The sequence below is a fragment of the Phodopus roborovskii genome, unplaced genomic scaffold (assembly GCF_943737965.1).
Source record: "Phodopus roborovskii unplaced genomic scaffold, PHOROB, whole genome shotgun sequence".
Classification (NCBI taxonomy): Eukaryota; Metazoa; Chordata; class Mammalia; order Rodentia; family Cricetidae; genus Phodopus; species Phodopus roborovskii.
The window spans coordinates 10,264,151-10,290,289 of record NW_026125489.1 but is presented as its reverse complement, the minus strand read 5'-3'; the positions used below and the strand labels follow the sequence as shown (position 1 = coordinate 10,290,289).

General features: G+C 43.4%; 2 protein-coding genes across 2 annotated transcripts in view; both read left to right on the top strand.

Moving 5' to 3' along the window:
- Window positions 1-13,037, top strand: part of Ptprr (protein tyrosine phosphatase receptor type R) — a 198,239-nt gene extending 185,202 nt beyond the window's left edge. The window contains exon 14 of the mRNA XM_051176224.1: window positions 11,877-13,037. Coding sequence (XP_051032181.1) covers window positions 11,877-11,970 — 94 coding nt within the window. The 3' untranslated portion in view covers window positions 11,971-13,037. The remainder of the gene's footprint in view (window positions 1-11,876) is intronic.
- A 646-nt stretch (window positions 13,038-13,683) lies between these two features.
- Ptprb (protein tyrosine phosphatase receptor type B) overlaps window positions 13,684-26,139 on the top strand; it is a 97,228-nt gene continuing 84,772 nt past the window's right edge. Inside the window, exons 1-3 of the mRNA XM_051176223.1 lie at window positions 13,684-13,782; window positions 15,274-15,669; window positions 23,078-23,331. Coding sequence (XP_051032180.1) covers window positions 13,728-13,782; window positions 15,274-15,669; window positions 23,078-23,331 — 705 coding nt within the window. The 5' untranslated portion in view covers window positions 13,684-13,727. The remainder of the gene's footprint in view (window positions 13,783-15,273; window positions 15,670-23,077; window positions 23,332-26,139) is intronic.

Sequence of the window (26,139 nt, the reverse complement as noted above, 5' to 3'; positions counted from 1 at the left end):
CTTCCTCTCGCCTTTTCCTTCTTTTTCTTCCCTATCTTTCACCTCTTGCTCTAACAGTTCAGCATTTTCCTGGTAGAGCTCACCCTAAAGTTCCTAGCTAACTGCAGCTAACAGCTAGGCCTTTGCCTCTTGCCACTAAAAGGAAAGCTAAGCCGAGAGAGCCTACAGGCACACACCCTACAGTTACGAAGCTGAGCTGGGAGGGTTTAGAGTTTGAGGTTAGCCCAGATTTCTCCGTGAGACCATGTCTCACAAAAAGGGGAAGATAGAGAAAGAACGAGAGGAAAAGAGGAAGGAAGGCTAAGGAAAGGGGAGGGAGGGACAGGGGAAGGAAGGCAGAGAGAGAAAGAGAAAGGGAGGAAGGAAGGTGCGTGCATCCCAAGGTCTCACATTTGCTAGGCAAGCATTCCACCACTGGTCTGTATCCCCAACCCATTTCTTGCTTTCTTGTTGTTGAGACAGAGTTGAATTTAGTTGCCCAAACTGGCTTTGAACACACTGTAGCACAAACCTTGACATTCCTAATTAGCTGGGACTCCAGGCCTGCACCAGCTGGCCCAGCTTAAACTTTAATCTCCTTTCAGCAATGCCCTCTGCCCACTGGTCCTGCTGACTGAGCTCAGTACGTCTTCTAATCTACCCCTCTCTTTGGGCATGGTGGCTCACACCTACAATCCCAGCACTTGAGATACCACAGCAAAAAGATGACAGTGAGTTTGGAGCCATCTTTAACTACAGGGAGAGTTTGAGGCCATCACAGCTATAGAGTAAAAACCTGTCTTTGAATAAAAAACAAATAATCTACCCATCTATCATAGCGGTTTCCTCAGATAAGCCAAAGATGACTAAGAGCTTAGGGGGGGGGATAAACAAACAAACAAAAAACAAGACAGTAACTTGAATGTGGGACTTATCTCACAATGGATAAGTAAAGAGTTTGAGCACTGGTCAGAATAAAAAAAAAATCTTGATTGGAAAAAATATATTACAGTGCATGCTTCTTGTTATGAAACCCAGACAAGAGAAGGTCATTTGTACTCAAATAGCAAATCTACATTAGAAATAAACTCAAGTGGTCCAGTTTATGGATGGCAGAGCGTATGTAGGCTGAATGGATGTTTCTAGTTGAAAACAGTAACACGGCCTTCCAGTGGCCTCCTCGCTTTTCTGGCAGAGCACTGTTATTACTGGCTTCCAGGCAACTCCCATAAATAGATGCCACAGTTCTCGTGGCAGGTTCGTAAGTCTGTGGTTCTACTTTTGATAACACTTTGGAGCATATTGAAAACTACAATTGGGTGTCTTTTTTTTTTTTTTTTTCTAAGTAGTTCAAGTCCAGTGCAAGGCACCCACCCGCGTATTCTTCAGTAGAGAATTGACGGCTTATCCCCTCTTCCTCGTGGTTTTAGTTTTTAATCAGAAGACAAAGAAGGAGCTGTGGCAACTGAGACCGAGGACCGTTTGGAGGGAAAGCATGCGGGCAGCTGTGCACTGTGTGTAGTCAGGCACGTCTAGACCATGTGTCAAGATGCCAACTTTCTCCGACCACTTGTCCACCCTAGGCCTCTCTGCCTATGAGCATAAAGAAGGGAGGAGCCCAGCCCCTTCTGGTGTGAGGCCCCCATCTGGGGAGTAAACTGTTTCATAGGCTTCCACCTTGCTTTTTCAATCTCGTGCTTGTACATTAGTGTTCATTCCATGACTCACAATAACACCCCCCCCCCATGCATCTGGAAGTCAGTGACACGTGTACCGTGTTTAGCTGGTGTCCTGACACTGTTGGGAACTCACATGAATTTGAGGACCCCCCCCCCTCCAGTAAGATGCCTTCTCAACCCTGAGGGGCAGTGATTGGGGAGTGATCGACCCCTTGTGTTCAGCATCTGTCTTAGCTATTGTTTTACCGGGGCCTCAGAACCTTGGTTACATGAAGAACAATGATACAGTAATAATAGCCATAACATTTGCTCGCTACCTACTGGGAAAAGGATGCTGCAAAAAAATATCTGGCCTCAGGATTCATTTTTAAAGGGGAATCCAAGACACAAAGGGTGTCACATCTGTTAGCTCCATTCACATATTAAATATTCATATGTGTGTGTCTGTGTGTGTGCGCATGTATGTATGTGTATGTGTGTGTGTTTGAGTTTCTGTGTGTCAGTATGTAGAGTCCCATAAATTATACCCCCGTCTCTGTTTTTGCTTTTTATTTTGAAGCATAGCTTTACTAAGTTGCCCAGGATGGCTTTGAACTTACTATGTGACTGAGATAGATCCTCTGCTTGAGATCTTCCAGCATCAGCCACTCAAGTAGCTGGCTATACAGGCTTATCCTAACAGACATGCTTGATTTCTTTCTAACACTCCAAACTGAAATTTTTAATTGTACTCATAATTTTAAATGGTTAGATTTGGGATTTTTGTTTGTTTAGCAAAAGCTGCTGTTTTCTGGAGTGGGAGACTTCAATAGGTTAATCTCAAAGTTGTAAGTTCATGTACTAACATTTTCACAATGATCCTGGACTTCTTGATATGTAAACCAGGGAAACTGCCTATTTTTGATTATTTTAGGTTGGATTATCTGTTATAAACATGAGATCTGCTAAGTACAGGGAGCTCTGTGTTGGCTGGTATGGAAAGAGATCTTTGAGTCAGTCATACTTTCCTGTTGAGATGGTTACTATAGATGCATAAACCGGCAGTGTAAAAATAAACTTAGATGAGAGAGACCAATAACATTAGTATCAAAGTGAACACAAAGTGAAGTCATTTTGTCTTACTTAGAAAGCCCTTTTATATTTTGCTTAATCTTCTAAACTCAAATACTACTAATTAAGAATCCAGTTGCTATGGAGCTGTATCAGCCAGTTGCCCTGCGCCATGTAATTCCCTCTACAATGGACTCACAAACCTGCCAAAGCTGTGCAATGGGGGAGGTGACATAAGGTCACTGGTCACTGAGCATGGTTTGGGCACTTGTATGTTTCTGTAGAAAGTAACGACCAAGACTGGGAAGATGGCCCCATGGGTAGTGGGACCTGAGCTTGAATCCCCAAAACACACTAAAATCCCAGGAGACGGCATCTTCAATCTAAGTTCTCCTACAGTGAGTGCCAATGGCAGAATTCTAAGAAGCTGATGGGCCAGCTAGACTTGCATATGCAAAGCAAACAATAAAGATGTCCTGACTCTAATGAGATGGAAAGAACTAAAACACATATGCACTCGCGCACACACACACATACACACACACACACACACACACACACACACACAGATAATTATAACTCATAATAATGATCTAGAGCAACAAAATGGCCCAAGAACACTGAGAACATGCCTCAGAGACATGCCAAAAGCAGCCTGTGAGTGTTGGACGATGTGTATCAGGGAAGAGAGGAATGTGCACACTGGCTGCAGACAAGGTCCCCGTTATAGTTCCCCCCAACTCCCCTGAAGCCTCTGAACACTAGCAGAATTTGAAAACAGAATCTGGGAAGCAAAATCTGCATTGGAATCTCTGGATTGAAGGTTTTCATCATGTTCCTTGACGCCCTCCACAGGACAGGAAGCAATCTGTCTAGTCCTGTTGTTTGTTTTGAGTTAGCGAAGTCTGTAGGTGTCTCATGAGCCTTTACCTTGGGGGCCTTCTAAATGGAGTGCCAGCCTCCCAGAGTGGATGGAAAGGGCTTCCGGTGTGCGTCACCCCATTGTTTAAATGTTTTCATCACTCCAGTTTGGCAGGTTGCTTTTTCTTTTTCTTTCTTTCTTTTTTTTTTATTTTTTTTTTCCCTTAACATACCCATTTGAGAGAAGGAATATACATGCCACCAATATCTATTCAGATGTCTGTCCTCAAATATTCCTTGTCTCCAAAACCTAGCTAAAATAATTTCAGATCTGAAGTTTCTGCCCCTTATTGTGACCTCATCAAGCACAGCCTGACATTGATTGCATGTCTGGATTCCAAACTAACCATGACGACGCTACACCTAGTGAGTTCCAAAGGCCTCATCGGAAGATCAGGAATTCTAGATTTTGGCCTACATATTCTCAGGACACCTAGAGACGAGGTGCCGGAAGTTTGTGTTTTCCTGCCTCTCTGATTTTTGAGATCCCAATGAGAAACCCTCTCTGTAAAACAGGTTTCACAATGGGACCTTCCAAAGATTGCCAGGACTTAATTGAATGCCAGCCTGCTTCTTCTGTGTGTGTGTGTGTGTGTGTGTGTGTGTGTGTGTGTGTGTGTGTGTGTGTTTGGGGGAAGGTGGATAACTGTCAGGGCAAAATTAATCTTGAAAGCAATACTAGAGCTAATTCTGGGGATGTAGCTTAACTAGAAGAGAGCTTGCCTAGCATGCCAAAGCCCTAGGTTCAAATCCCAAAACTACATACACCAGGAATAGTAGAAATTCTTAGAGTGTTAGCACTAGGGTGGTAGACTCAGGTGGGACAGTTCAGGGTCATTCTTAGCTCTCTCTCTCTCTCTCTCTCTATATATATATATATATATATATATATATATATATAGTGTGTGTGTGTGTGTGTGTGTGTGTGTGTGTGTGTATACACACTATGTAGATATACTGCATGTGATACTGTGAGTTTATAATCCCAGAACCGGATGGTCAGAGACATGCAAATTTCTAAAGCCAGGCCTAATCTACTTTGAAAGTACCGGCCAGGGCTGGAGAGATGGTTCAGTGGTTATGAGCACTGGCTGCTCTTCCAGAGGACCCAGGTTCAGTTCCCAGCAACTGTCTGTAACTCCAGTTTCAGGAGATCGGATTCCTGAATACAGACATACATGCAGGCAAAACCATCAATGTAAATAAAATACAAATAAATTATTTTTTTAAAAAAAAGTACAGCCCAATGAGAAGCCCTGCTTTAAAGAGAAAAAAGTGGCTAGTATCTGAAGAATGACATTTGAAGTTATTCTCTGCATATATACACATGCATATATATACATGTGCATGTACATATGCACGTGTGTATGTGCACACATGTACACATACACACACACACACACACACACACACACACACACTACAAAATATCTGTTAAAAATCAGTTGCGGTTATGTTTTAATTCTCCCTTGCTTCCTCTTGCTCTTGTTTTGCTTTGCTTTCCAGACAGGACCTCTCTGTTATGTAGCTCTGTCTTTCCTGGACCTCCCTCTGTAGACCAGGCTGGCCTTGAACTCACGGAGATCCACCTGCCTCTGCCTCCCGAGTGCTGAGATTAAAGGTGTGCACCACCACACCTGGCTTTGTTTTGTTTTCTTTAGACAGGGTCTCATGTGGCCTGGTCCTAATCCTCCAGCCTCCACCTGGAATGTACTGAGCTCACAGACTCGAACCTCCACACCCATCTAAGTTCTCCTTTCTTGGCATGTGCTAAAGGTCTGGGAAAACTTTTGGTGTTGGGCCTGGCACACCTCACAGCTGTGCTCTGCCCTGGGATGGCAGACTCAGCCTCGCTTGACTCATGCCAAAGCCATCGGCGCTTTACCCAGGGGGCACATTCATGACTACGGCTTTTGTTCTAAATTTACTGTACCAAACTTTACCAAGAAGAATTCCAGATTTGAAAAATAATAAAAGGCAAAGGATCGAGAGTTCCATTGTTAGCCCAGAAGTGAGTCACCGCTGCAGAATTCCTTCTGGCTACTGATTAGACCGGATAATGGCTGGGCGGTGCAGCAGGAAAGGCTATGGCTGTGTGTGTGTGTGTGTGTGTGTGTGTGTGTGTGTGTGTGTGTGTGTGTAACAGTCACAAAAGGTCACAATTTTAACATGTTAAAAGCCAAAGCTCTCTCCTGGGCATCTGGGAGGCTCCAAGAGTTTTTGTCTTGTTTTGGTATTTTTCCAAAACGCTGTCTCACTTGCAAAGCGTGGGCATGGGAGTCCTGCATTTTTCCCTCTTCTTACGTGAGCTGAGCCCCAGGTGACACAGTTACATGCTTCCCTGGCAGGGAAGGAGCTGACCCTGGGCTTGGCAGAGCTAATGGGAGGAGGTGTCTGGCATGTCTAGAAAGGGTAGCGCATCTGAATCCTTTCTGGCCACAAGGAAAACAGAGCCGACAGCATCTTTACAGTAGAGTGGGCTACTTTGTTTTCAGGGCGTAGGGTATGACATAAATAGGGCAAGGTAATAATCTAGAACACAAACCCAGACCTTCCAAAGGGAAATCACCAGAACCTCACCATGGCTTGAGAGTGAACCGTAACTGTGCCAAGCAACCGAGTATAGTGATCAACCCAGGTACAGTGGTCCAAAGAACAAAGATAGGCAGCATTTAGTGATACCTAAGTACCAGCAGCCATCTGTGAATTATCTCCTAAGCCCTGCAAAACCTGAGACCTTATTAGGTGACACATTCGTTCACAGGCCAGGCCAGGCCAGTGCTTTGCTAGCTCTTTTGTGGGTGTAGACAATGGAAAGTTTCTTGCAGACAAAATCTTCCATAGATCACCAACGTGAAGAGCCAGGAAAAGCATGGCTGGCTGGCTACCCTGCTGACAGCTGGGACTGACATGTCACCTCCTCCTCCCTGATACCACCAGGAACCAGGGGCTCCCGGGGTTTCTGTGACTGTCCTGCAGTTAGACAGCCCAGTATTTTGACATAGTTTATGCTCACAATGAGGTGACAGCTGTCATTCATATTATTTTATAAATTGAAAAAATCCAAGTTGTCAGGGAGGAGAGAAGTGACCTGTGTTAAAAAAAAAAAAAAAAAAAAATCAGAATTCTCTAGATGGGTGATGTTCTCCTGTAATCTCCGCACTTGGGAGGGTGAGGCAGGAATTTGAGCCAAGCCTGGGGCCACTTAGCAAGACCATCTCAAAATGCCTTTGATCCCAGCACTCGGGAGGCAGAGGCAGGCAGATCTCTGTGAGTTCGAGGCCAGCCTGGTCTACAAGAGCTAGTTCCAGGACAGGCTCCAAAGCCACAAAGAAACCCTGTCCCTCCCCCCCCCCAAAAAAAAAGAAAACAAAAAGAAAGAAAAAAATGAAGATGATTAATTCAATCACAAAGCCAGTAGGTTTAAAAATAAGGCCTTACACCCCAATCTGCCAGGCTCCAAGCCCACTGGATGCATTGTACCGGCCATCTCCTTGTATAGAACACAGTTGGACCAATTCCGTTTCCATCCACACTTGCCCAACTTGGACCAATTTGTTGTTGGCCCGGCCTGTTCTTAGCTCTCCAAAGCTGACAGAGAAATCACCCCCATGGCTTTCTAGCTGGTCCTGTTTGACCAGAGGACACTATGTATGTACCCAGTATTCATAGGAGCTTAGCTTCATCCACAGCATTTGAGATGGATCGTCCCATCTGTCCATCACAACGGTGCTTAGTAGGTATGACTGCCATGTGGTCTCCTCACTGTCCGTGTGTGTGTGTGTGTGTGTGTGTGTGTGTGTGTGTGTGTGTGTATAAAACCAAGCAACGCAAAGATGATGTAATAGGGTAAATCATCCAATTGGCGATGGAGACAGAATTTATCTTGACCACAGTGTGTGCTAATTTGCTTTTGTTTCCTTTTGTCCTCTTAACATACTCTGGCCTCTGTTGTTAAGGAACTGGACACCTTGGCATTGCAGACCTTTTCAAACCCATGGCCACTGTCATAGCTAAGGCTCTCTTGCCATTTCCCTTGCCCCCCCCCTTTGTCTTTTGAGGTAGTCATAGGTGTCATGGCTGGCCTTGGGCTCCTGATCCTCCCCCTCTACCTGAGATCATAGTCCTGTGGGCCCAGATAATTTTGTTCTTTTTGTTGCTAACACATACTAAATAATAGACACAAATCATAACTTAACCTATGCTAGTTTGTGAAACCAGAATTTGTACCTGAAGAGAATTCTTGAGTTCTGCAATGGCTAAGCAACAGTGCTAATTTCTAGCCTTCTGTCCCACCAATGACAGTTTTGGAGTCTGTGCTGCCTAAGACTTGGGACCATTGTGGAATTATTTTAAAACCCCGGCTTTGATTGAGTGTGAACTGTGATCTATGGCAGGTAATGGATTTTTTTAATGTCTGCTCTTTGAACATCAGTTGGAAGATGCCTTTGGGGTTCTGTTTGTTTCTGTTTGATTATGGTTGTTTTTCAAGTAATAGATAAGAGAATCCCCAACTTTTGCCTTCTAGAATCAGTACACATTAGGAACTTGTTGTTTCTGTAGTGTAGATTTAGAGTTTAGCAAATCCATAGACTCCTTCTGATTGAATCATTTGCCTAGGATCAATTATTGCTAAAATGGGGTGGGGGGGGGGTAAATTACTAGGAAACTCTTTCGAAGACCCCATAATCTATATGGCTGTATTCATTTTTTTCCACAAAAATATTTTGTATGCTGTACTAGCTCCCTGAGTTTATTTTGTGTTCTGTTTCATATTACCAGCTTACAAAAGAAAAAAAAAATCCCCTAGAACAGACTGCAGCAGGAAGATTAATCTGGGTTTTAAGTTCTTACAATGGAATATCCTGTGTATTAATGTGTTCTGTGAAATATTTATTGAACATTTTCGAAGATGGCTGTGATAAGTTAAAATTTTAATCAGTGTCTAGTGAATGAAGGCTGGGAAACTGTTTGCTTTCTTATTTAACCCATGGCTTATCCACTTTCACATCAGTAAAACTACCACGGCCTGGGTTATTTCCTTGACGCATTACCGAGTTGGCTCTGAACTAGTTAAGTACCTATTTGTTGTAGGAGCTGCTATGACATACTTGACCTTAACAACCTACAACATAAATGGAAATATGTTGAGATTTAAACAATATATGTCACATCAAAGTACTCATCATGAAGCCATCATCTTATTTTAGTCCTGTCTTTTTCTATTTGTGTCATTGTTTTGTTTTAAATAAATGACTTAGATAAGATGCAAAACATGCTTGTTAGATACCTAGAAGTTTCAGTCCTGGAAGTGAGAAATGGAAGAGTAATGTATTGGATGTTAGAAATAGTGATTCGGTACACAAGAACAGCATGCTCAGAGCAGTTAACGAATTGTAATGAGCAGGACAAATGTAAGTTCCTGTGTTTAATTTCAAATTTTCAACAGCTTCAATACAGTATGAAAAAAAAAGAAAAGGAACCCTGTAATTTTCACATTCAAGGCAGTCCTGCTGACTTTTAATTAACTTAACTCTTCATAAGAGGCTTGCTGAGTATTCAAGCACCGTGCAGACCCAGGGGCCTCAACTCCTGACTTATCTGCAAATGTAGTCTCAATAGCTAAGGAAGAAAAGATGCTGGCTGACAAGATCCCATCAGAGTTAGATACAGCACTGTAGGAAGGTCCTATTTCATAAAATAGCTTGTAGAAGTGAGACTCTGTCTGTGAGCGGCAGGGAAACCGGGCTACACAGAAACGTTGAGTAACCACAGGATGTTTAGTCTAGAGAAGAAAGATTATGGGACTTTGATGGTTGTTTTCATCATTTAGAGAACTATTGTGTGACTACGAGGGGAATCTTGAGACCTATTGGGGTTATTTCAGTTGGCCAATAGGGTGAGAACATAAGAGAGAGAAATTCATTTTGATGTCTTCGGAAGCCTGCCTCTGCAGTTTTGTCTGCCCGTCAGCATTCCAGCTGCTGGCTGGCAGCCCGGCCTATAGAGAAACAAGATTTTGCCAGTAATTCTGATGACTGATCTTTGAGGACTCTTCTGATGCTACTTCTTTTGTTTGTATTTTCCTAAAGAAGTGGGGAATTACAACACTTTTTCCTGTGTCTTCCCGAAGCTTTCATATCCACAGGAATTTTGCCAGAGCGCACTGTGTATTCGCATCTTCCCTGTCTCCCCTGGATGCAACAACCTTGACCTAGTTAACACAAACTGTCACACTTGATAGCACCTACTCACGGTGAATCTGTCCCAACCGTGATCACATACTGCTGAGCCACTTAATGGTGAAATGATAATAACTAAGACCTAAACCCTGACTCCACTGGTCCACCAATCGGGCACACAAATGTCACTGCTGAACAGAGCAGCCCAGGAAGTGGATATCGTGCCTCAAGGTGAGATAAACAGTAACAGGGGGCTCTGAGACCAGAGCCCAAGGGAGACACATCGACTCTCTGAGAAAGTGACAAATGAAGGGAGGTGTCTCTCTCGGACCCTGCAGCCGCCCTGATGTTTTACTGTGGCTGCATCTCCTGAGCTTTGCAGTTCCGACTGGCATCTCCTGAACACCTGCTGTGTTTTCCTAAATGTCCCCAGATGTCACACTGCAACTAGGAAATGAAAGCAGCTTGTCAGCTGCCGCTCCTGTTGTCCCCTTCTGAACAGTTCTCGCTTAGAAAACAAAACGTACCATTCCACTGGAAAAGACGGTGGTGATATTTCTACAAGGAAGTTGCTAACACTGCACACTGAGGTCACCTCTGCACTTCTGGCCGAATGTGTGCTTTTGGTACCATGTCAAACCTGTGCGAGGAGCCACTGTCTACCCAGAGGGTGTGGCCTCACTGCTCTAGTAGTTAGACAGGCTACATATATATGTGTGTGTGTGTGTGTGTGTGTGTGTGTGTATGTATGTATATATATGTATATGTATATATATACATACATATACATATATATACAAGTGTGTGTGTGTGTATGGCTAGTTCCAGTTGTCATTAACCAGAAGTCACGTGACACTGGGAACAATCCATCATGCTTTTAAATTGGAATTGCCTACGTGATCTGAAAATTATTTTGAGTAGTGCCTACCACTCAAAAACAACCTAGCTAAAAAAAAACCAAGACTAAAAGTAACATAGGATTCGTTGTGTGACTGACAGAGTTTTACTGAGGGATTGCAAACGTTAAGATAATTACTATAGTGAGAATTGCTATAGTGAAATGGCAATTTTTATCAAGCTGAAGAAAATGTGATAAAAGCATCGTGTCTATAAAAGTATGATGAGAAGAAGTAGTGGTTTTTCTCACAAAGCAGCTGCCGAGCACCAATCTATGTCATGCTGGGGTGAGGGTGCTGAACAGCTGCTGATGACAACGGCCCCAGAGAAGAGGAAAAGCAAGAGTTAGAGTCAATCCCCAGTCTCCAGCCAGCTGAAGGGTCCGCCCACTGTGGTGTTCAGGTGCCCAGCACAGCCAAAGGCTGGCTGGTACCCTAAGAGCCTTCAACCACTTTACAGATCTGCCACTTGTGTAGGAAGAGCAATCATCACAGCTCAGCTCTGCTTACTTAGCACACTTGCAGCTCTTTCAGCCCAAATGCATTTCCACAGGAGATGGCGGCGAAGCTCCCGTGAAAGGACGCCTCCACTCCAGCTGCTCAGAGCTGCGCACTCACAGTGACTGTGAACCTCACCGCTGTCCTGCTTTGACAGAACAGGGGCCTGGAACCAAATGCTTTGAAGGAAACTGTGTTAATCACACAGGTGAAAATGAACACAGTTTGAGCTAGAGTAACTGATCACTCCAGAGTCCGAGTATTCAACTGTGAGGTTCTCTCACTGCTCTGGTAACAACAATGCATAGGTAGGAGCACTCCCAGGAGGCAGGAGGGTGAAGGTTTAAGGTCATCTTCTGCCACAGAGTGAGTTCAATACCAGCCCCAGCTGTAGGAGACCCTGTTTCAAAACACTAAAATAAGTGATCAGGTACCTAGAGTGCATGGTGTTATATTGAGCCGTGTGTGTGTGTGTGTGTGTGTGTGTGTGTGTGTGTGTGTGCGCGCGCGCGCGCATATACATACACATACATATACATACACATATATACATACATATGATCAGCTGTTCTACATGTTTGGCATAACACGTTAGTTCTACTGTCATGTCTAGGTTACAGTATGATAAGGTGTCAGCAAAACTGAGTTATTTTGTGATCTCTTCCGTGCAGGGGTGGCATGGTTCAAACCAGCGAGCAGTATGAATTTGTGCACCATGCCCTGTGCCTGTACGAGAGCAGACTTTCACCAGAGACTGTCCAGTGATTCCGTGAAGATCTATCTACCAGAGCGTCACTTTCCTGGGTGGTTAATGAAATCGCCTACTTAAGGCTCCTAGAAGGAGCTTCCTGCAGCGGAGGAGGAAAACTCCAAAGGCGACCTGAGGCAAGGACCATGGGAGACGCAACAGAAAAGCTTACCTTACCGACCCTCTGTGTATAGGGGGGCATTTGTAGGCATCCCCCCCCAATTATGTTGAAGGCCTCCTGCTGATGGAGGTGGATTTTGGTTGTGTCCATGTTGGTTATCTGCCACACAGAAACTACAGGTGTAGTATTCAGTGGCTGTCATTGTGAGGGCAGGAGGAAGCTGCTGGAGATGTCACTGTCGTGCGCTTAGATGCTTTAATGTTTATGAAGTCTGTCTTGTGAATGGACCGTCAGCTGTTCAACTGTTCCGGTTTAAGTGCTATTACCTATCTCAGTCACCAGACTCTTGCTGCTAATGATGCAAGTGATTAATAACAGATTTTTAACAAATACATTTTTGTTTTAGAAAAAAAAATCAAATACAGGAACTATTTTATATGGAAATGCGTCTTGATAATATCTATTAAATGTGTATTTATAGTACCTCCTATGGATCAATTACAGAGCACAATGGCTGTCATTGGATACATATATATACATATATGTGTGTGTATATATATTCTATTATTAGGCATAGAGGTGGCTTCGGTTCCACAACTCTAAACCACTATATTTCTACATTATATCTTGTTTTGCTTTAAAAGGGGGATAAACGAATTTATAACTATAAAGTATCAATAATTTTAAATGCTCATCTCCCTTCTTCTAAGAAGGGATTTTTGAATGTGCTGTCTATCTGGAATCGCTCTCCCAATAAGAGGCAGCTACTGTCTGGGTCTCTCCAGTCTGTCTCATTTCCAGAAGTTTTTCAAAGGATGCTGTCATGCACATCCTTACATTTCCAAAAAGATTCATTTCTCAAGAGACAAACAGCAGCAAAAAATAACTACGCCCAGCAAATTCTGCTCATATATGAATTTTCAACGCAGCAAAGTTGACTGTTTCCTACTACCAATAAACGGCTCTTAACAGTAAATATTGAGTGGAGTATATTCTTTTTCTTACCTTCATTTGGAAAAAGGCCATGTGGGTAAACTGAAGTAGGTAATGTGATGGAGTTAATTCTAGTCTTTTCCTTCTCCCGGGTAGAGAAGGCAATCTTATAACCACTTGAGTGGCAATGATCTAGAAGTGACATCATTACGTGGTTTTCCTCATAGATGCCAGCATCTCTTTATACAAACAGTACCTGTTTGTGTCTTTCTACCACTTGTCACAGACCCCCATAAATTACATGGCTTTCGTATATTGGTCAGAATCACAGCACCTGAAGAAGAAGAAAAAAAAAAAAAAAAAAAAAAAAAAGGCATGTTGTAGGAAGACACAATTGTCTGACATTACAATTCTCTTTCTCCGCCTTGAGGTTAACTAGTCATATGCCAAATGGACAACAGGGGAAGACGTTCTGGGGGTTATTCTGGCTCCTGGGGTCTGGGTCTACATTTTAAAAAGAGATGACCATTATACCTTCGTTCTAAGGAAACAGACAGAAGGACACTGGTGTAAAACTTCCCCCAAACATTTCAATTGGAGGAAGTGTGTCACTGACTTTTCCCCTCTCCGTGAAGCACGCTTCCTTCCTACTCTTTGCCTCTCTTATCTGGGAGGATTTTTTTCCCCCCAAGCGAAGCACGAACCGTTGTTAAGTGGAAAATGGAGGCTGAAGTTTACATGGCGATCCTAACCTGCCTGATCCTCGGGAGCTTGGGTGAGTGGGTCTCCCTCCTCAGTTCCCAGAGGCATCGCCTCTCCCAGAGTTAGCCCAGGAGGCTGCATGCCTTTGGAGAGGCTTCTGAAATAAGGCGGAGCTGGAGCCAGTGTAGCCAAAAATCAGCAGGGACAGGGGATGGGAGGAGACAGCTCTGGCCACACTGCTGAGATTTCTCTCTGGAAGAAAATAAGTGTTTACTATACCTGGGGCAGCTCAGCCCTTGAAAGGCTGGCCCCCAGAGTCAGAAGCCCTGAGCAAACATCTTTTATTATTTATATGTAACAGTCTATGGCATTCTCTATGGTGTGTGTGTGTGTGTGTGTGTGTGTGTGTCCCAAATCAAGTTATACTTTTACTTTCTTCTCTGTTAAAGAAAAATGCGTACAGAAGGAATATGATTAAAGAGAGTAAGAAAATACATTTTCTTTGGAAGCTGTCATTAAGAAGGATGAACTATTTCCATGGGAAAAGTTAGGTAGTTGAGGTTAAAAACTCATTGAAAATGATTTCTTAGCTTGAGTATTTTCTTTCTTGCTGTGAGTGTTTTAAAAACCTGGGCATTTAGTCTTCAAGAAATGTTGATGCTTTTTAAATATGTTGGTATTTGGTCGGAAACTATAGGCATTGTCACAATATCCATCCTTCTCACAGTGCTGCAGGAACATACCCTCTGGCAAGCAGTCCTTCCCTGGCTTACTACCAGCCACAATTTGTGCTTCAAAAGATGGGAAGTTCCATTGTATTTTTATATTTTAATAAATGTGCCTAATTTTTAAAGCATTTATTCGGACCTTGCAACTCATAAACCCATATTTATTTACTCGGGACATTTAAGGACTGAGTAGGAGGTGTCTGTCTATTTTATTTAACGGAATGGGCCATGGTATGAACAGGATCAAATGGTTACAGGGAACCAAGCTCTGTATTTAATTGACTTTGATAACACACACACACACACACACACACACACACACACACACTATTCTCTGTGTTTGTCATTCCTCATCCAATGGATGAGCCATATTCCTTGGGTGACTTTGTTTCTTCTTCAAGATCCCTTTAGTTTTTTTCCAGTGGGGATATATTCTCACTCAATCATACAAGAGTTTAATAGCAGGGTGCTATGTATAATGTTTTGATATTCTTTTGTTGTTTCTAGTTTTTTTTTTTTTTTTTTTTTTTTGCTTTTTTGTGGTGGGTTGATTGGTTGGTTAGGGAAGGTGTTTTTGGTTGCTTGGTTGCTTGATTGAGTTTGGGGGATGTGTTTGGTTGGTTGGTGGTTGGGTGGGTGTGGGTGTGGGGAAGGTTTGTGTTTGGTTGTCTTAGGATTTTAAGTCATATGGGCTAAGTCTGAGACTATGCAATTGCAATGCTAGAAAGATTAGAAGATAAGTAAACGTGGTATTTTTAAGCCAGCTAGCATGTGGGCAGGTGGTTCTGCTATCCAATGGCCCTTCCTTGGTACTTCATAAGTTTTTCATCTTCCAGAGGGGTTCCAGATAATCCATGTCCGTAAACGGCAGTGTCTTTCCATAAATCAGAAAGTGTTTATGGGCTCATGTGATGACACCAGCCAGAACCAGCAATGGCTGTCGACTGAGGATGGGAAGCTCCTCCATATTAAATCTGGATCATGCCTGGGCATCTCCAACTCCTCCAGGGGTCCTTTCCGACCAACAGTCTCCATCCCCTGTGCCCAGGCACCCCGATGGACCTGCCATGACCAGGAAGGCTTCCTTGAGGTGGAAAATACCTCTCTCTTTCTCAAGAAACAAAACCGTAAGGTGGTGGTCAAGAAGATCAGTAAATACCTCGATAGCTGGATGAAATTAAACACCAACAGGGAGGGGAAGCTGGTCAATGAAAGCCTCTGTGCAAAGCAAGGTGAGTGATGCCATTCAGAATCAGTCTGGTCTTCGCAGAGCCTGGGGAGAGCCTTGTGCTCCCGTCTATCTCCTTTGGAGGATACATACAGCTACTAACTGAAGCATACTAAATGGTACCCACCAATGAAAAACTTCATTATCCTCATATGAAGTTTCATCTTCTCTTGAGGTTAGCTGTTTTCACAGTGAATCTGCTCCTCCATCAGAGGTTGGCTCAGGAAGTCACGAAAGATAAAACTCACAGAATCACAATGCCCTGGGTCTGAAAGAACCTTAAAGAGCACTGGGAGGGTCATTTAGAAAGGATGTCTATAGTGAATAGACTGAAGTTCATCAGAGTGTAATACATTCTCCTAGATCCAACTTAGCCTCATAGCTAGCATCCATCCCTTATAAGAGTGCTGCCCAGTGTTCCCCGATTGTTCCCAGTGCCTGCCAGTACTGATCCACAGGCTTTCTTTCAGCTGGTTGTATGACAAGGCCATGGGGGAAGGGCAGACCTTCCTAAAACACAGATTCCCAAGATTCCTTCACCTTTTCTTCCTGCACAGCTACCTCAAGATCCAGCGTCAGGCACTATGCACCTATTCTAAGGCTAACGCGGGTCCAGTCCTTCCTGGGGGTCAGCCTCCACTGTACCCTAAGTCTCTACTTAGTTACCCACCTCTAAGGCTGATTTGAAATTTTTGACCATGCTAATCTTTAAACAATGCTCTGTCACTCAGGTACATGTGAAGCAAGCACTTAATTAGATACTGGTGGAAGGTTCTTCAGGAATCAACATGGAGCTTTATGGTCTCAATTCTTCTATCAATTCAGACTATGCAAAGAGGACAAAAACATAGACGTCTATTAGAAAATGTAACTTTACAGAAAATATGGAACACATAGAGACAATCCGTAGAGTTTCTTCCCTGTGGTTGATTTGTCCAGGTCTATCCTGGATGACACAGAACAACAGTAAATATAACAAGTTGTACTCTTTCTTTCTTTTTTTTTTTTTTTTTTTTTTTTTTTTTTTTTTTTATATTCCAAGACATGGTTTCTCTCTGTAACCCTGGCTGGTCCTGGAACTCACTCTGTAGACCAGGCTGGCCTCAAACTCACAGAGATCAGCCTGCCTCTGCCTCCCAAGTGTTGGCATTAAAAGTGTATGCCATTACCACCCATCAACAGAGAGACCCATCTCTAACCTCAAATCATGTAAAGTTTACATCCATGCTGACTGCAAGGCCTTGATTTTTTTGAGATCAGCTCTTACTGTGTAGGCCAGACTGGCTTAAAACTCACAAACTGTGGATTTTTCTACAGAGGATCCCACCTCCCAAGTGCAGAGATTACACATGTGTACTACAACACCCAGCTTAAACCATCGTGAAAATAATTATTTTTCAAATCACTATGTTAAAGCATTTTTATCATATCTTTTTTATTTAAAAAATTGCTTTTCGTTTTACGTACTAACCCCAGTCCCTCCTCCCTCTCCTCCTCCCATTCCCACACCTGCCCCCTTCTCGCCCCCTGTCCACTCCTCAGAGGGGAGTCCACGAAGTCTAGCATACAAGTTGAGGCAGGACCAAGCCCCTCCCACCCACCCCCACTCCCCGTATCAAGGCTGAGCAAGGTGCCCCTCCATAGGGAATGGGCTCCAAAAAGCCAGCTCATGCCCCTGGGGTAGGCCCTGGTACCACTGCCAGCCCCAGGACTTGTTAGTATCTGGCTATGGAAAACGTATCTCTTTGAGTCCACTAATATCTCTTTTTCCATTCCATATTAACAGCTCTGTTCTGCTTTGCTATTTTACTATGCTATGTGTTGGTATGAATTTTCATTTGTTAATTTTACTTTATTTCCAGTTGGGCATTTATACAGTAACTTAGGAGTGCATTTGTAAGTGTGCCCTTTATTTCGCTGACTATGTTAATCACCTTGACCACTTCTTACTAGTCCACTGTAATTCCTGTCTTTTCTCCCTCCACCATTATGGAGCCCAGTCCTGTTTGGAGGGAGTGTTTGTGCGCATGGCTGTTCCTTTGTCTCCGGTTCCACTGTTAGCTCTCCCACGCACTTTATTCACTTTTAATAGATGTGTTATACCTCACTATATCTGACCTCTCCCTCCAGAGTAGAATACAGAGTAGAAAAAGTAATGCAGTTAAAGTTTCTTACCACAAAAATGATATGACGAGAAACTACTTTGTTTATTGTCCTTATTGTCATACAAAGATCTTGTGTCTTGTTTAATGATTGTTTCTGAGTTTGATTATTAGTTTGTTGCCCTTTGGAAATATATTCAAAAGATGGTCTTGGCCTGGTGAAGTCCACATATATCATCTTTTAGAAAAAAAATTATTTAAATTTGAAACAAGCTTGTTTTACATGTCAATGCCGGTTCCTGAACCCTCCCTTCCTCCCCTGTTCCCCCCACCAACCCCCATCCCATCCCTTTTCTGCTCCCCAGGGAGGGTGAGGCCTTCCTCAAAGTCTGTCATATCATTTGGGGCAGGGCCCAGGTCCTCCCCATGTGTCTAGGCTGAGGGAGCATCCCTCTATGTGGAATGGGCTCCCAAAGTCCATTCATATACGAGGGATAAATACTGATCCACTACCAGAGGCCCCATAGACTGCCCAGTCCTCCTAACTAACACCACATTCAGGGGGTCTGGGTTGGTCCTATGCTGGTTCCCCAGCTATCAGACTGGAGTCCATGGCTCCCCCTTGTTCAGGTCAGAAGCTTCTATGGGTTTCTCCTCCCTCTCTACAACTGGATTCCAGGAGTCCAGCTCAGTGTTTAGCTGTGGGTGACTGCTTCTGCTTCCATCAGCAATTAGATGAGGGCTCTAGGATGACATTATAGGGGAAGGACATTTAAGGTAGCCTCTCCACTATTGCTTAGATTGTTAGTTGGGGTCATCCTTGTAGATTTCTGGACATTTCCCTACTGTCAGATTTCTCTTAAAACCCATAATGGCTCCCTCTTTTCTTACTCTCCTCTATCCTTTCCCTGACTCAGTCTTCCTGTTCCTTCATGCCTACCTCTCCCCTCCTCTTCTCCTAACTCCCTTTCTCCTCACCCAATGCTCCCAATATGCTCAGGAGATCGTGTCCCTTTCCCCTTATGTGCGGGACCTTGTATGTCTCTCTTAGGGTCCTCCTTGTATCCTAGCTTCTCTGGCGGTGTGAATTATAGGCTGGTAATATTTTGCTCTGTCTAAAATCCATATATGAGTGAGTACATACCATGTTTGTCTTTTTGTGATTGGGTTATCTCACTCAGGATGGTTTCTTCTAGCTCCATCCATTTCCCTGCAGATTTCAGTATTCTATTGTGTTTTCCCACTGACTAATACTCCATTGGGTAAAGGTACCACATTTTCTCAATCCATACTTCAGTTGAGGGGCGTTTAGGTTGCTTCCAAGTTCTGGCAATTACAAATAATGCTGCTATGAACATAGTTGAACAGATGTCCTTGTTGTATAAATGTGCATCTTTTGGGTATATGCCTAAGAGTGGAATTGCTGGATCTTGTGGTAGACTGATTTCCATTTTCCTGAGGAACCGCCATACTGATTTCCAAAGTGGCTGTGTAGGTTTGCACTCCCACCAGCAGTGGAGGAGTGTTCCCCTTTCTCTACATCCTCTCCATCATGAACTGTAATTGGTGTTTTTGATTTTAGCCATTCTGACAGAAGTAAGATGGTATCTCAGAGTTGTTTAGATTTGCATTTCCCTTTGCATTTGCACTTTCTTAAGTATCTTTCAGCCATTTTGGATTCCTCTGTTGAACATATATCATCTTAAAGGTGACCTTGACCTAACTTAAAGCTAATAACAACTTCAGTGCAAAAATGTTTTAGATTGCATACAAGGATACCCCACTGTTCTTGAATTGCGTCCTAGGAAGAATTTCGCTATAATGTAAAAACAATGTAGTATCAATGGTACAATAAGAACACTAAAAATAGCTTTAACATATTGTTCCATTGTGTAAGAAATTTCCCTTGCCACGGTCAAAACATCTTCCTCTTTCATGAATTGTGAAATGTCTGCACGCTTTCAAAAAAAAAAAATTAGAAGATATGGACCTAAACACCTAAAGATCTACTATTTTTAGAATAATTCCATGTCTATTCCAACAGAGGTCAACAATAGAAAAATGAACTTAACTTTGAGATATATATATATATATATATATATATATATATGTATATATATATATTCTTTCCATCTATTTTATAAACTTCCAATATCTGCATAAGAAATGATCACAAGTGCTGGTTAGTAATGCCTTTATTCTTGAAAAGGGAATGGAGTCCATGGCTAGCCTCAGCTACATGAGACCCTGTCAGAGAAGGGAGATGGGGAGGGGAGGGAGGGATGGAGGGAGGGAAAGGGGGTGATATCAGGTCTGCATTTTGGCTCATAGTGTGTATATGGTTAAAGCTACAGATGAGAGTCACCAGGGAACCTTGGAAATGCAGAGTCTGGGACCCACACCAAACCCGCCAAACTGCAGTTTCTAGAGAGAGGCTACTACAACAAGCAAACTTTAGAGGTGGCTCTAACACCAATTATCTTTGAAAACCACTGCTTTAAAGTTCACAAAACATGGAAATTCGATGTTCAGGCTAAAATTTCTCTAGCTTTTAAATAGCAAAAGTTAAAAATACAGACATGAACTAAAGAGATACTGGATATAAATATTTCTTTGGCAAAAAAAAATGGGGGTGGCCTCAAATGCATATGGAAAATGCATATGTTTGGTCTGAGTTATTTTAAAAATACATGAGGATGATTAAAGACAACTGCAGCAGAAGGTTGAGATTGTTTGCCATATGAAAGTCAAAAGTGTAGTTGGGTTTTGTTGTTTGTTTGGCTTGGTTTGGTTTGGGTTTTTTTTTTGTTTTGTTTTGTTTTGTTTTCCCTACTCTTTTGGAGGCCTGCCACCAGCTCCCAAATAAAAACATGACTTATGCTTACTCATGAATGCCCAGCTTTAGTTTGGCTTGTTTTTAGCTGGATTTTCTAACTTAAATTTTCCTATGTTTTATTTAACTATGTTTCGCCTCTGAGCTTTTACCTTTCTCTATTCTATGTCTTTCTTTCCTTCTCGCTGCATGACTGGCTGAGTGGTTGGGTAGCTGACCCCTGGTGTCCCCCTCTCCACCCCCTTTTCTTGCTCTTTCTTCTTCTCATTCTTCTTTTCTTGAGCCTAAATTTCTCGTCCTATGTATCCTCTCTGCCAGCCAGCCCCACCCATCCTTTCTCCTGCCTTGCTATTGGCCATTCAGCTCTTTATTAGACCAATCAGGTGCTTTAGACAGGCAAAGTAACACAGCTTTACAGAGTTAAAACAAAAGCAACATAAAAGAATGCAACTCATCTTTGCATCATTAAGCAAATGTTCCACAGCATAAACAAATGTAAACAAATGCATCTTCAACTAATATCCCACAACACAAATGCTGTATGAGACTATAACATCTGCAGGGCTGTTTGCAGAACAAATCTCTAGAACGCTTGATCATTTACCTAGAGATTGACTAGTTTTTATTTCAGTTCTTACAATTAAAATCTCACCAGCTGTGTGTGTGTGTGTGTGTGTGTGTAGGAAGCACAGCCTGTCACACAAAGAATGCAGTTGCATACTAGGTTTGATTTGGGTCCTGAGTTAGCACTCAGGCATCTGCACTGGCCTGTCCTTGGGGTCCTGACAGGATGCACCCTCAGCTGCAGTCACTAAGAGCACCGCCTGTGCACATTCACTACGTTCCCTTTAAAGGGCCCTGCCCGCCTCCCATCTCTCTCTTTCTCTCCCTCTCTGTTCCTCTCTCTCCGTTTTTCTCACCCTCCTTTCCTCTCCTCTCCTCTCTCCTGCTGCTCCTGATTCCAGAGCCCAGCCTCCCTCTTCCCTTCCCCTTTTTATGATCCTTTCCCTAATAATAGTTAAAAAAGAAAAAAAACCCCACTCTGCTTGAACCCTGTCACCACTTTTCTCAAACTACAACACCATCCCCATCATTGCTTTTCCAAAGGGGCCTGGGAACTAAAACTATATTAGGTGGTCCTTCACTTAGAGAATCGGCATTGGGCGAAGCCAAGAGCAACACAGATGCTGACCTTCATTCACTTTGCATCCTTACACTGATGGATGCCTTGTGAAGGAAATAGCTGACCTCTAGACTCTGGACTCAAGACGGAGTCACTAAATGTGTTTCTTAAGACAGTTGTGAAGAAGTCTCAGGTAGAACCATGGTCGAGTTTGTCATGAGCAAAAAAAGAACCTTGAGATAAACCTCTCATCTGTGTGCAAAATGTGTAACCCTGGCACATGGGCGGTGACAATGTTGAATAATGTGAAAGAAAAAAAAAATGAAACATACAGAAAGAAGGGCCCAGAGACCTACCAAAGTAAAAAGCTATCAAAGTGTAGATTGGGTAGACATGTAAAGAAAGTTACAGGCAATGAACATGAATGCCCACTTACATTTGAATTTCAGCTAAATCTTAAGTATATTAAGATAAATATTAAGTAAATGGTATGTTATACAATTCTTGAATTGTTTACTAGCACTACATACTCAATTATACCGAAATATTGCTACCTGAACTCCAATTTAACTGGTGTCTGAATCTGTCCATAAATGTTTTCATTATAGTTAAAGAAATAAATATCACTAACTCCCCACACACACCAAGGAGTCGCCACTCTCACGACACAGTTAGGCAGATAGCTATCAGTGATTCTCAAAGTACCATTTTGTTTACTACTGCAGCTCCTTTGGGAAGCCTAATAACAAAGCTATGACTGCCTCTCCCTCTGGGGCTGTGGTAATATGAATGTCATATGGTCAGAAGTCTGGGTAGACCTTTGGAGACCCATGGCCCACTCCTAAGACCAATTCATCCATCTAGATATTCATAGACTCAATTGAACTCTGTTTTCGTAACTCCGCCTCCCCCACGGAAAATTGGCAGATGGATTAAGGATGGGTAAATTGGACAGAGCAGATGGGCATTTTTCCCACACTGAGGGGATCTTGGCTTTTTTTTTTTTTTTTTTTTTTTAACACAACTAAATTTATTCACATGCTTCTTATTGAAGGGATCTTCTTTTACTACGTATGGGACTAGGAATATGGCTAAGTTAGTGAAGTCCTCGCCTGCACAGAGCTCTGTATATGTATATACAGCAGGCATGGTGGTCCACACACATAATATCAACACTTAGGAAACAGAGGCAAGGTGATCAGGAGTTCGAGGTCCTGTGGCTACATAGCAAGCTCAAGACCAATCTGAAGCATGTGATAACCTACCTCAAAGCAATACCATTTTATGTGAAGGATTCACATAAAATTCATAGAATGTGAGAATGATTTTTGCCACTGTCCTTTCTTCCCCTCAGCTGGCCTGGGGACAGAAGTCTCGGTGCGGATTGCTAGAAACTCAGCTGCTCCGCAGATCCCCACTACTTTTAACACCGTTCCATACGGCCTAGAACAGACTAGCAACAGCACGGAGACTTTCCCCGGGAACACTACAGGCTCGTACAGTCAAACCAGCAGCAAGAGAGATCTCCTGAGCCTGCACACCCCTGGAACTACCGACACATCCTGGAGTCCACCGACTACTCCACCTTTCTCCAGCACCACTATGGAGGTAAAGGGAGAGGGTGCGGTGCCGTCGTGAATGCTTGCAGGAAGCCCTTCCCCGTTCAAAGTGCCTCTGTGCGCTAAGAAATCAGTCACTTTGTGTCTCCGCTGCAAATTGTGCATAAACAGGTTTGGCATGATGAGGAATCCTCTGAAATCTGCATCTTGACGAGAGAGATGGAGATAATCAGGCTTGCCATGCTGTACCATGCCATGCCATGCGGTACTCTTGTAAATTGGCATCTTGTGAACCACAGTCAGGGGCGTGGTCTTAAGCATAGTCCAAAACAAGTAAGTAGACGTTGAAACCAGTTACAAGCCTTTTGTGCTCCAAGGGACAAGAACCGCAGAGCGATGGCAGATCCAGAATCACTATAGCTGATTGGGTTGATTAAGTCAAACAGAAGTCTTGGCGCCTTTATCCCCCATCCCCTGGGTGTCACCTGCTGGTGCTCCTGGCCGTCCCCATGGTGGCAGACAGATCCAGTGAGTGACCAGAACTGCCGGGCAGCTCACGGTGCTCCCCACACACCCTCTCTGTCTTGAGCGTCCATTGCTTTGGCTTTGCTTCCCTCTTGGGGGTTTGAACCATAATGTAAGCGATGATGGTGTGATTAGAACAGATGAGAAGAGCCTGTTTGGAGAACATGGGCATGCATGTCTGAACGGCAAAGCACTAGAGCACATGGATAGGCAAAGCTCCGAGTTAATCCAAAGTACAAACAAACAAAGAAAATGCCCACACTTTGCTTGAGAGTGTCGCTATTTCCCAATGGGCAACCCAAATAATTCAAAGAATGCAAAAGCCCAATGGCATCCACCCAACCGGACCTCTCATTGCCTTTGCACTGTATCGAACCTGAGACATTGCCGATGGTACCCAGCTACTGGGCATATATATCACGACTGATCAGGAAACAAATAGAGCGACAGTACTGCACTACTCCTAGGGCTTTATTTTTGGTCCCATTTTTCCATTACCATAAATCTTCCCTCTGACCTAGCTCTTCCCTTGCCCATAAACACGAGCTAGCAAGGCCCGGTTGCTTTTTTGGAAACTCTTTACATCACTTTCGAGCATGGCCCATTAATATAAAAATCTATCCCAAGAGCGCAAACTCTAAATCTGCCTTTAAAGGTCAACTGTGCCTCTCCATCCCTCCACCCCGTAGGGGCTTAAGACAGAGAAAGAGGGGGTCCAGTTAAGGCCCCTCACTCCTACTTTGACTTCTACCCACCTCTCGGTTCATTGTGGTCTCGGCTGCTGGCTCTGGAAAGTGGGAAAAGGAGACATGTGGGGTGTGAGAGAGAGCCATCACTTCAGGAGCCCACGACCAGGGCACTCCCTAACGCCAGCTCCTTAGCTGTTTCACCCACTAATGTAAATGAGATATTTGCCACTTGCTTTTGAAAATGAATACTGCATATGCCTCAGCAAAAACTCACATCCTGTTACTAATTTAGTAGACCATTTCACTCATGTTTGAACTTAATTATCTCTAACACTACAGAAAAGCAATCGTGTATCAAATAAGACACATCCAAGAAAGACTACTGCAGAAACCTATCTACCTGAATACTAGAAGGTTGTCCTTCAGCATAAAAAAGAATAGTCTATCATTCTTCCTAGGTCTGACGTTATGAAGCATGGAGATAGGTTCAAGAGTTAGAAAGTATGTTCAGAACAACCAGAAACAGAGCTGATGCAGACACACACTGGTTGGGTCGATCTAACCCTGTATGATAGAGCTCACAGGCTCACCACTGTAGTCTTAGATCATAGCAGACACAATGGTAAGACTTTTTGCTGTTGTTTGTTTGTTTTATTTTGGGGGTTTTGGGCAGGTTTGTTTGTTGGGCTGGCTGGCTGGCTGGTTGGTTTGGGGTCTTGTTTCTGGAATGAAACCAACTGTGGTGTTTGTATGCACTCCTAGATGTCACACCTAATGTGACCAGTAGCACCTAATGTGACCAGTGGCACCTAATGTGACCAGTAATCTCACCTCTGCTTTCTTAAAGTTCAAGCAAAATATTGCCTCTGCCCTGGAAAGGGAGAGTGAAAAGGCCATGTTTTCTCCAAAGGCAGTTTCTCCACGTGCAGCTTTCAGAATTTTGAACGCTAATCTAGCCACCCTTCTAGCCAAATAACTTAAAGGAACATTATTTTACACGTGTTCGTTATAAGCGGCTGGAGTTTGAGTCTTCGAAAAGTAACACAAGTCACTTATAATTCAAAATTCATGTCCCTTGAGAGCAATTTTGATAAAGAGCATCAGAAGAATATGATAGTAAAATATTTCAGCTCAATTGTTGGAAATTGTATTTAAGACTCTTAGTTGTTGTCTTTATCACAATGCATGGTGTTTGTGAAGTTTTGGGGCTGAACTGTTTTAACTGAACTGCATTGGAGTAGCTGCTTTTGAGTGAAGATGAAGGTTTGTGACTGGGATGGGCCGCAGTGGGGTTGGTCAGGGAGGTGGCTCTTCTGCTGGTTTATCCAGGGGTCACTGTTGCAGCTGTACTCAGCTTGGGAGGTCAGCAGGACTCAGATCAACACTCAGCGCATTTGCATGACTAGCGATGATCGCTGGCTATAAGCCGGCCATCTAGGCTCACCTCGTGACCCCTCATCCTCTAGTGAACAATACCAGCTTCCCTTTCACGATGGGAAGTTAGCCCAGCTTCATAAAAGGCCAAAGGTAAAGGCTGCAGGATTCTAGAAGGATAGGCTCTGGCGTCACCCAAAGCTCCTTCAGCCACATCTGGAGGTTAAACCAGGCTATAAACCAGCCCAGGTCCAAGGGATCGGGCAATA